This window comes from Onychomys torridus, chromosome 22 (assembly GCF_903995425.1).
Source record: "Onychomys torridus chromosome 22, mOncTor1.1, whole genome shotgun sequence".
In the NCBI taxonomy this organism is placed as follows: Eukaryota; Metazoa; Chordata; class Mammalia; order Rodentia; family Cricetidae; genus Onychomys; species Onychomys torridus.
This window is the reverse complement of record NC_050464.1, coordinates 32,709,513-32,720,750: the sequence shown is the minus strand read 5'-3', so window position 1 is coordinate 32,720,750 and position 11,238 is coordinate 32,709,513. Positions and strand designations below refer to the sequence as shown.

General features: G+C 50.8%; 1 protein-coding gene across 1 annotated transcript in view; it reads left to right on the top strand.

Moving 5' to 3' along the window:
* The first annotated feature begins 5,880 nt into the window (after window positions 1–5,880).
* The window catches only part of Rbm19 (RNA binding motif protein 19), an 86,072-nt gene continuing 80,714 nt past the window's right edge, over window positions 5,881–11,238 (top strand). The window contains exons 1-5 of the mRNA XM_036172277.1: window positions 5,881–6,024; window positions 8,968–9,150; window positions 10,061–10,180; window positions 10,352–10,390; window positions 10,523–10,715. Of these exons, the coding sequence (XP_036028170.1) occupies window positions 5,989–6,024; window positions 8,968–9,150; window positions 10,061–10,180; window positions 10,352–10,390; window positions 10,523–10,715 (571 nt within the window). The 5' untranslated portion in view covers window positions 5,881–5,988. The remainder of the gene's footprint in view (window positions 6,025–8,967; window positions 9,151–10,060; window positions 10,181–10,351; window positions 10,391–10,522; window positions 10,716–11,238) is intronic.

Below are 11,238 nucleotides of genomic sequence, written 5' to 3'. Positions count from 1 at the left end.
CACAGGGTATCCAGTGCCCTCTTCTGGCCTCTGGGGGTACTGCACTCACATTCTCTTGCCCACACATAAATAATAATTATAAATAAATACGTTTTAAAAGATGTCTTCCACCTGCACACCACTTTCTAGAAGCTGCAATTACTGTTGGTTGGTTTTTGAGACAAGGTTTCTCTGCATAGCCCTGACTGTCCTGGAACTCGATTTGTAGACCAGGCTGGCCTCAAACTCAGAAATCTATCTGCCTCTGCCTTCCCAAGTGCTGGGCATCGTAGGTAACTAATGTAACTGTTAAAGGTTGACTATAAACCTGTTGGTGGTGGTGGCGGCAGTGGTGGTGGCACACACCTTTAATCCTAGCAATTGGGAGGCAGAGGCAGGTGGATCTCTGGGTTTCAGGCTAGCCTGGTCTACCAACTGAGTTTTAGGACAGCCAGGGCTATGTAGAGAGACCCTGCCTCAAAAAAAAAATGGGAAAAAAAGGTTGGGAAACACTTAGAAATTGAGATCCTCCTAAGTAACATTGAGTGCCACATGGGGGAACCTTATTTGGAGACAGGGTCTCAGAGGTGATTGAATTGAAATGGAATCGCTATTTTCCCTGGAGAAAGGGTAAGGTTGCAGAAGGAGAATACAATGAGATGTGGGGAGGTGGGGACGAAGATAAGAGCTAAGAAACACTAGACACTGAGCTAGCCAGTGTCCTGTGAGGAGGAGGGGAGAATCCGGAGACGGAGCTGTCTAAATGCCAGGCTGCCATGTGTTGGAGCCCACTAGGTTTCCTAGTGGCTGTACCCAGCAGGACTACATAAGAGGTTGATTGGACCATGGGCCTGGGTACCAGGTGTTTGTAAGGGTCTACACTTGGCCGTACCTAGCTAGGAGAGGTCCTTTGCCCCTCCCCTTGGCATTGTTATAAAAAGCCCTTTGGAGTAAAGCTCTTGGCCGGTGGATAAGGATTTAGGCGCACCCGAGGCTATCCTGTATTTTCTCTTTTTATCCTCCTTCTTTTTTTTTTAAGATTTATTTATTTATTTTGTATACATTGTTAAGATTTACTTCTTTTGTATGCATTGTTCTGTCTGCATATATTCCTGCAGGCCAGAAGAGGGCGCCAGCTCTCATTACAGATGGTTGTGAGCCACCACGTGGTTGCTGGGAATTGAACTCAGGACCTCTGGAAGAGCAGCCTGCTGGTGCTCTTAACCTCTGAGCCACCTCTCCAGCCCTCCCCTCTTTGTTTCTAACTAAGTTTTGTATTCCTCATTCCCCAAGAGTCCCTGGGGTAAATAAATGTGGGGGCTGGTCCCTCACAGCCATGGCAAACTAAGACAGCGCATGCCCTGTTTCCTTTGCCCCATGCACTTGGAGGACAGTGGACATGACAGCCATTGGTAGTTGGCTGGCTTCTGTCTTCTGGTATATCTTAGAGGTTTCCCTGTGGCCATTCTCTAGTCAACCATTGCTGCTCCTTCACCCTGCCTTGGGCCCCATCTGCATGCCCCTGTCCTTGGCCAGTGTGGTGGTTTGGACGAACATGGCCCCCATAGGTTCATATATTTGCAGGCTTAGTCCCCAGTTGGTAAACTGTGTGGATGGATTAGAAGGTGTGTCCTTGCTGAGGTATGTCACTGGGAGTAGATGGGGGTTTCGAAAGCCCATGGCAGGCCCAGTCTCTCCTCTCTCTGTCTCTCTGTCTCTGTCTGTCTCCCTCTTGTTTCTCTCTCTGTCTCTCTCTCCCTGCCCTCTCTCTCTCTGCCCGTAGATCAGGATGTAGCTCTGAGCTACTGCTCAATCACCATGCCTGCCTGTGTACCACCCCCCACATTCCCCGCCATGGTGATAAGGGGCTAAGCCTCTGAAACTGTGAGCAAGGCACCAATTAAACGCTTTCTCTTTGTCAGAGTTGACTTGGTCATGGTGTCTCTCCACGGCAATAGAACACTGACCAAGACAGTCACCAAGCCCCCAGATTCTGGCTGGGTTGCCCAGTGGGAGGCTACAGCAGGAAACGGAGGGAGCAGGCAGACTGGACATGCATTTAAAGCAGCCACATAGCCCTCTGTAGCTCGGTGATGACCCCATCTCTCTCCCCACAGCTCCTGGGAAACCACCCCAGCTGCCCTGGCCCCTGCCCTGTCCACTGCCCTTCAGAGCCCGGTTTGTGGGGGAGGGGACTGCCGGCCCCTGTGCTCTGGGGTGTGCTGTTCCTCCTGCTTTTTTAAAAAAACATTTTACTTTTATTTTAAATAAGGTGTACATGTGTGTGTGTGTGTGTGTGTGTGTGTGTGTGTGTGTGTGTGTGTGGAGTTTTGCACATGTCAGTACAGTACCGGTGGAGGCCAGACTAGGTTGCTGTCTCTCTCGGGTCTCTAGTGAGAAGCCTGAGATTATTTGTCCTCAGGGCCACGCCCCCTCTCCAGGCTTCTCTGCACACCTGGTCCAGTTTCTGGAGCTAACCATGCTTAGGTGACATCCACCCCATATCTGACTCCATCGTTCCACAGAAGGATGCTTGTCAGTAGATCTAGGGCCACTCAGATCTTCCAAGCTGATCTCACTTTTTAATTCCTTGTGACATGGCTGAGGACCCTTTAACATAGATAGGTTCCAGGGTACCAGGACAGGGGCATCTTTCAGGAAGGGCCATGCTGACTTACCACACCGCCCACATTCTAGCTCACACCCCTGGAAATTATCTTCAGTTGAATCCCTTGGAATGCCACATCTGCCTACTGCTAACTCCACTCCAGACATAGCCACCTGGCTCTGTTCACAAACCACTCAGATGCCTGAAAGATACAGAGCTCTGCCGGCAATTAGCATTCAATTAACAGCTGTTGATGACTCCACCTGGCTCCTGGTGGGGCGCATGGGGAAGATGGGTCTGATGAGGCCTCTTTGGAAGCAAAAACGTGGGACAAGCAGGCTGTCTGGCTATAGATTGGAAATCAGCTGAATGTGTTTTTAAAAATTCCCAAATGTGTATGTGTGTGTATACATGTTTGTGTGTGGTGCATGTGTGTGCGCACATGGGTGCTGTGTGTGTGTATAAGCCAGAGGACAGTACCAGTGTCATCCTCAGGAAGGTGGTCCACCTCCTTTTGCAGGGTCTCTTCTGTCCTGGAGCTCACTAATTGGTCTAGATTGGCTGGCTACGGAAGCCCAGAGACCCATCTATCTGCCTTCGACCTCCCCAGCATTGGAGTTCCAAGCAGGAGCTACCACAGCTGGCATCCGTCCATGGGTCCTGGGTGCTAACTCGGGTCTTCATCCTTGTGAGGCCAGCACTTTACCAAATGAGCCTTCTCCCCAGCCCCAGCAGTGACTTCTGCAGGCTTATATGCTGATGGACACGTGAGATCCCTGCACCTGGGACTCAGCAAGGAAGATGCTGGTTCAGACATTGTGCTGGAGCTGGTCCCGGAGAGCAGAGGTGGGGTGGGTTTAGAGACAAAGATGGCTACCTTCACCAGCCAACAGAGAGGTCCAAAACAAAGCCATCAGGTCAAGTGTAATTTAAAAAAAAAGAAAATGGTAGCACAGGAAGTGAGAACTTTTACACGCTACCCTCAGAAATACATAACGGCGCAGACAGTTTGGAAAACTATTTGTTCACTAGTTCCTAAAGAGAGTTATGTATGACCCAGTAATCCCACCCCAGGACTGTGCCCACAAGAAATGAAAACACATGTCCATGTAAAGACACGTACACAGATGTTCTCAGCAACATACTTCACAATAGTCACGGAGTGGATCCGTCTAGATGCCTTCAGCTGAGGATTGGACACACAAACATACTGACTGGGGTCAGACATTTAACACTAGTCAGGGAAAAAATGGAACAAAGAACAGTTTGGGCAGGGACATGGGTGAAGCTCGAAAACAAGATGCCAAGGGAAATCAGCCAGGAAGGGAACACGTCCAGAGAGAGGTAGATTCTAGGTTTCGGCAGGGGGGGGGGGGGGGGGGGGGGGGGGAGCATGATGACAGGGACGGGGCTTCTGTAAGAGGGGTTGGAGGGGTTAAAAATGTCCTGGTCCTGTGCTTGTGTGTAATGTTTTCTGATTTTGTGTTTATAAGGTGTTTTGTGTGTGCTTGCTTCTTGTGTTTTGTCTTTTTTTTTTTAATTCTAATTTGTTTGTGAGTTTTGGTTTGTTTGCCCATTTGCTTCCTAAAGAGAAATCGAGAAGGGGCTGAGAGTTGAGTTGGTGGAGAGGTGGGAAGGATCTAAGAGGGGTGGGGGAGGGAAAACCATGATCAAAATACATCGTATGGAAAACATTTTTCAAAAAATGTCCTAAGGTGGGTTGTGACGAGGATCGGAAGACTGTAAACATACTAAAGACCATCAAGTCGTACACTTTTTATTTATTTATTTTGTGTGTGGTGGGGTCCGTGCTATCACATGCACGTGGAGGTCTGAGGACAAACTTGCTGGCATTGGCTCCCTCTTCCCACTATGAGGGACCAAGGAGTAAAATTCAGGTTGTCAGGTTTGGCTACAAGCTCCTTTACCCTACAAGCCATGTTGCCAACCGGAATCGTACACTCTAAGTGTGGCGTGTGAACTCTATCTTAAGAAAGCCACCAACGGTAACAACAAAGGATGTGGGGGGGGGGGGTGAAATGTCTTTTAGAAGAAAATCACAAAGGCTTTGGGAGAAGATACAGGGTACAGCTGAGGCAGTGTGGCTAAACGAGAATAGATTGTGACCTTTCTGGAGAGAAAACGGGGGTCTCCATCTAAAACCTCCCCCACCTAAGAGCAGATCCAGCAATGACTCCGAAATGCATGTTAAGATCATGTTAAGAACTTAGTAGTCTGATGCTCTGGGGCCCTAGGATAAAATCCATCTAACTGCAGCAGGCACAAGGCCCTCAGAGGCAAGTCTGGCTAAGAACTCAACCCCCAGGCTGGCAGGTGAGGGGTTAAAAGCCCCCCCCCCCCCCCAGAGCTGTGGGATGCCTGTCCGGTTGCAGTTGAAGGCCTTGGTAAGCACTATGGGGCTCTGGGTTCTCATCTCTGCCTTTCTACTTAGAACCTACATGACTTGAATCAACTGTTCCATTCATCAGGTCCTAGGTTCACCTGACGGCAAAACAGGGTGGTTATCGCCAACACTCACACCCTGTAACAGTATCCACTGGGCATGTTCAGCCATTGAGTCAGAGCCTGGCAGTTTCTCAAAGCCTCAGTTTCTCTATCCTAAAAAGGAAGCAAGGGATCTGGTGAGATGGCTCAGCTGGAGGTCTAAATTTGATCCCACCAGGCGAACGCCTGCAAATTGTCCTCCGGCCATCACATGTGAACCCTGGAACATGTTCATACAAACACACACACACACACACACACACACACACACACACACACATATATACATATACATATACACACACATATATACATATATATGTATGTATATATATACATAGATACATATATATGTATATATATATACATATATATACACAATAAACAAATAAATGAATTTGTAAAAAGGTTTTGTTTTGATTTTTGCCGTTTCGAAACAGGTTTTTCTGTGTAACAGCCAGAGAACTCACTCTGTAGACCAGGCTGGCCTCAAACTCACAGAGACCCGCCTACCTCTGCCTCCGGAGTGCTGTGTGTGTCACCACCGTCTCCGGCAAACAACAATAACAACAAAGTATTTCTTAAGCAAAACAGGGGTCATCCTGCGAGCGCTGGGCACCAGCGCCCCCTGCCGGCCCTAGCGGGCATTGGCGTCTCCAGGACCCGGAGGAGAAACTGCGCCTGCGCAGAATGCAAGCGCTGTGTTCTCCGCCCTCCCTCTGGAGGGTGTGACTTCCCCGGAGAAGCTCCAGGGAGGCCACACCCACTTCCGGGTGGAACCCGGCGGAGGCCACGTGACTCGCCAAAGATGGCGGCGCCCAGTGAGGTGGCGTGAGAGTTGTGGAAAGTCTGCGTCGCCGGGTTCGTGAATCAGAACCGAGGGGGTCCCGGGAGCCATGTCGCGACTGATCGTGAAGAACCTCCCTAATGGGGTGAGCAGGAGCCGGGGGAGGGGTCTGGAAGTGAGGGCGGGGGTCCGGAGAATGAGGCCGAAGGATGGAGGGACTTTTTAAGTCTGGTGCAGGAGTGCGGAGGTCCGGAACCCAAGGGGGTGGGACCCTGTTCTGACCGCTAGAAAGCGAGGAGAGTGGCTATTATCGTTATAATTATCGCCGCTGATTATTATTGCCACCTCGGGTGCCTGACTCCAAACCCCATAGTCCTGCTCCAGGCAGATGCCAGCCTCCACCTTATGCCTCGGACCCTGGTCCCCCTCAATGCAGTTGTTCACCCGGATGGATCCACGCGGTTCTTCTTCCCACTCCCGACACTGTTGGGGGAAACAGGATGGGAAGTGACCCTGAGGACCTGAGTGACGGGAACGGCATTCAGTGGTTTCCCCTTAAGTAGTGACTGGGCAACCCAGCCATGATCACAGAATTCGGTAACTGCGGTGTGCCGGGTAAAGGAGGAAGCCAACTCACGTATGTGGTGATAGGCGATGAAATGGACACTCAGAGGACCCCTCCTTGTTGTGCTGGTTAACTTTGGTCAACTTAACCCACACCGAAGTCTCATAGGAAGAGGAAACCTATATTGATGAATCGATTCCATAGGGGTTGCCCTGTGGACAAGTCTGTGAGACGTTGATGAGTGACTGACGTGGGAGGGCCCCGCCCACTGTGGGTGGTGTCACCCCTCTGGAAATGCTCCTGGGCTGTCTAAAAATTCTAGTTGCGCAAATAAGTCTGCAGAGCTCCTCCATGGTCTCTGCTTCAGGTCCTGCCTTGGCTTCCCTGATGATGGACTGTGATTGGGACCCGTAAGCCAAATAAGCCGTTTTCCTCTCCCAAGTTGCTTTTGGTTTTGCTGTGTATGGGCATCAGCAGGAAGCAGACTAAAATACTGTTTCACTATTACAGAGCAAGCTCAGCCACGGACTTGTTTCAAAGCCAAGCTTGTTGGCATGCACCCGTTGTCGGCTTTCAATGGGCTGAGGCAGAGGGTGGCAAGTTCGAAGGCAGCCTGGGTTACAGAGCAAGATGATGTGACGAATAAATAAATAAATAATAACATTTATTTTGGCTGTTGGTGGGACCATGTGCCCCTAAAGCAGTGGTTCTCAACCTTTCTAATGCTGTGACCCTTTAACACAGTTCCTCATGTTGTGGTGACCCCCAACCATAAAATTACTTTATAGTTGCTACTTTATAACTATAATTTTGCTACTGTTATAAATTATAATGTAAAGATCTGATATGCATCCTTCAATGGGGGGGTTGCAACCCACAAGTTGAGAACCGATGCCCTAGAGCCATATGAAAATCTGGCTGGTATGAGAATGGTAGGAGCCAGCTGTGTACACTGTGGGACTTTTTAGCCACGTTATAGTATAGCATGTTAATTTCCCATTAATTCCATGGTAAGGTAGTTGAAACAATGTTGATGGGTTTTGTTTTGTTTTGTTTTTATTTTTGTTTTTCGAGACAGGGTTTCTCTATGTAGCTTTGCGCCTTTTCTGAAATCCGCTCTGTAGCCCAGGCTGGCCTCAAACTCACAGAGATCCTCCTGCCTCTGCCTCCCAAGTGCTGGGATTAAAGGCGTGTGCCATCACAGCCTGACAATGTTGGTATTTTGTTTGTGTTTTATTTTTACCATCTCCGAGGTCAGCTAGCCTAATGTCAAGGTGTTGTCAGACACTGGCAGCAGGTGTGCAGTATATAACCTTTTGACATGACAGCATCATGGCTGTGGGCTGCAAGGTTGGACATGGCTGTTAGCGGATCTTCAGCATCTGCTGGTCATTGCCCTCTCTGACTCATGGCTACTTCTGTTACCCACCCTTCTAAGTCCAGAAGGATTCTGATTCTTTCCCCACCACCTTCCCCCATCTAGTCCCCCTCACTCTGAGCCTCCTACTGCACTGATGGCATTGAAGTACCAGAAGGCCCAGGATGCTCTCCCGCATTGGGATTTTAGTTTTAGAGGGTCTTTTGAAAAACAGAATCTTAGTTTGTCAGCCAGGCTGACCTTGAACCTGCCTTCCTCTTCCCTCTGCCTCACCATACCTAGCTTTCATCTTGGGATTATTTGATTTTTTGAGACAGGGTCTGGTTAGTAGCCCTGGCTGGCCTGGAACTAAAGAAATCTGCCTGCCTGTGCCTCTAGAGAGTGCTAGGATTAAAGGTGTGCATCACCATGCACCTTCATCACTTTTTGGATTTTTGAGACAGGGTTTTACTATGTAGCTTTGGAGCCTGTCCTGGAACTTGATCTGTTGACCAGAAGGCTGGCCTTGAACTCACAGAGATCCACCTGCCTCTGCCTCATGAGTGCTGGGATTAAAGGTGTGCGCCACCACCGCCCACCAGGCTCATCATCAGGTTTTTAAGCACATCTGAAAAACCCCTTTCCAAATATCTGGGTGTGGTAGCGCACGCCTATTGGGACTGGGAAGGGAGGCAGATGGATCTGTAGTTTGAGGCCAGCCAGAGCTGCATATACCCCTTTGCAGTGTACCATAGTGCAGTCCCAGGTGCTGGGGATCAGGGGGTGAGCATCTTTCATGGGCTCCATATTCTCTCCCATGGTTAGTAATGGTTTATACAGTTTCCCTTATCTGTGTGTTTATTTGGACAAGTTTCAGCCACAGATGGATGCTGTAGTTGGTATGGTCCTCACAGGGGACAGGATAAGATAGAGAGCATTTGAGGTGCCCTGGGGTCTCATTTCCTCACCAAAGAAGTGAGTAGTAGCCTGCTTAGGGGTGCTCAGCAGGTATCCGGCTCTGAGTTGGGACCTGGCCGCCCTAAAAATGTGCATGTAGATTGCCATCTTTCATCTCAGGCCACTCTCCAGGACCTCTGGGCTTCCAGCTTGTCCGTCCCTTTGCTCTGGGGACCCCAGCTCCTCTCATTGTGCCCCTTCTGCTCTAGATGAAGGAGGAGCGATTCCGTCAGCTATTTGCCGCCTTTGGCACACTGACCGACTGCAGCCTCAAGTTCACCAAAGATGGCAAGTTCCGCAAGTTTGGCTTTATAGGCTTCAAGTCGGAGGAGGAAGCCCAGGCGGCCCTGAGCCATTTCAACCGGAGTTTTATTGACACGTCCCGGATCACAGTGAGTCTAAGGGAGTCCCATCCCGCCTGCCCTAGAGAGCCTGCCTTACCTCAGGGCTACGCAAGCTTCCAGGTGCCCAGGCATCATTCCCAGAGAGTCTGCTACCTATTCCCTGGGCCCTCTCCAGAGTGTCTGATGAATTAAAGCGTTTAACTTTCACAGTACTCTTTTCTGTTGTCTGACCTTTGTGCCCTGAACATGTTTATGATTGTGGTAGAATTGATAGAAACAGTTACTTCTACAGGGGTGCCACTGGGATAAAGTGGTTTGCTGACCAATAATAACCTGGAATGTATGGGGTGGCTCAGGGGAGTGTCCTCCCGAGGCTGCCTCTGAGAGTGTATCTGAGGTGCCAGAGCTGAGGGATGCACCCGTTTATGTGTGGTCCCTGACATTCTTCCACACTCCTGTGGTCATCCTGCTGTCCCTGTTACCCTGGACTTGTTTTCTGCTGTGACTGAGCCTGCCTCGTGGTAAACAGTCACCCTGACAGCCATCATTCCCTGTTGCCCTGTACCAGGCAGGTGCCACCTCCCCGACCTCGTTTGTTAGCCTAGGAGGTGAATGTGTACTCCCAGTCCCCATGCGCCCTGAGTTCTGTCTCTGTTCTGTATCACCTGCTTCCTGGGCCACCCAGTCTCTACTTTAACCTTTTGGTCTGAGCAGAGGGGACAGGAGCATTGGCTGTCACCTTCTACCAGAGAGCACGGGAGGCAGAGCTAGTCCTCTGGAAATGGCAGTGGCCAGGATGACTTGGAGGACGATGTCTAGGTTGGGTGGTTCCCTTTAATGCACCCAGCAAGCCAGTGACCACTACATTCTGGGAAACCCATGCTCCTGGTGCTAAAGGGCACACATGTGCCTGTGTACCGACCGCAGCAGCTGTGGAAATCAGCCCTTTCCCATGCAGGTGGAATTCTGCAAGTCCTTTGGAGACCCAACAAAACCCCGAGCCTGGAGCAAACATGCCCAGAAGGCAGGCCAGCCCAAGCAGCCACCACAAGGCTCCATTCCCTCAGACACTAAAAAAGTACGTAAATGGTGCCCCCAGCCCTGTGCCCAGTTGGCAGGGTGGTCTCTGGCTGGCAGGAAGTTGGAAGTATCTTTTGGATGTTTTTGGAAGGTGGGTGCACCCAGGGCAGGGCACTTCCGTCTTCCCTCCCCCATCATCGGTGTGACCCTGTCTGCCTTCCACTTCCAGGAGGACAAGAAGAAAAAGGTGCCCAGTGACCTGGCGAAGGTGAATGTTGTGTGGGTGGCGAGGGAAGGCTGTGAACATTGAGAGGGTGGCGGGCTGGAGATCTGAGCCTCCTAAAGCTCTGCCTCATCTGCCCTCCTTCCCGCCCCTCCCACCCCGGCTGCACGGCCACAGCTGAAGGAAGATGCTGAGTTCCAGGAGTTCCTGTCGATTCACCAGAAGAGGACCCAGGTGGCCACGTGGGCCAATGACGCTTTGGACACTGAGCTCCCAAGAGCAAAAGCCAAGTCAGCAAGTGACTATCTGAACTTTGACTCTGACTCAGGCCAGGAGAGTGAGGAGGAGCCGGCTGGAGAGGAGCCTGAAGGTGAGTGTGCACCTCCGGTCCACATAGACCTTTGCCTGGCCCTGACCTGATGGGCACAAGGACGCTTTGTGTGACATCTCCGGTGACACAGCCAGGTGCTTCCCTCTAGCCATCTGGGGGATGAGTAGCCCACCCACAGGTGTCTCTCCCCTAGGCAGATCTGATCACCTGACTCAGCCAGTAGTCACTGAGCATGTGCAGTGTGCTGGGCACAGCTCTGGAGACTGGACACCCATCACAGTGAGAAAAGAACCCAAGAGTCCCTGTACCTGTAGAGTGGGTTAGGGCCTCCCGGTAAGAGCAGAAGGACAGAGGCAGGTAGTTCCCCGTGGAGCGTGCGTGGTGACGGTGTGCGAAGGAGGCAGGACAGGGCGTGTGTGTGTGTGTGTGTGTGTGTGTGTAAGCGTGTGTGTGTAAGCTTCCCGGAAGGGCTCCTGCAGCTCTAGGGGATAGCGGTAGGGTGTCTTGTCCTCATGGGCCCTGCTGTGGCTGGTAAATACCAATCCAATCAGCACAGAGCATA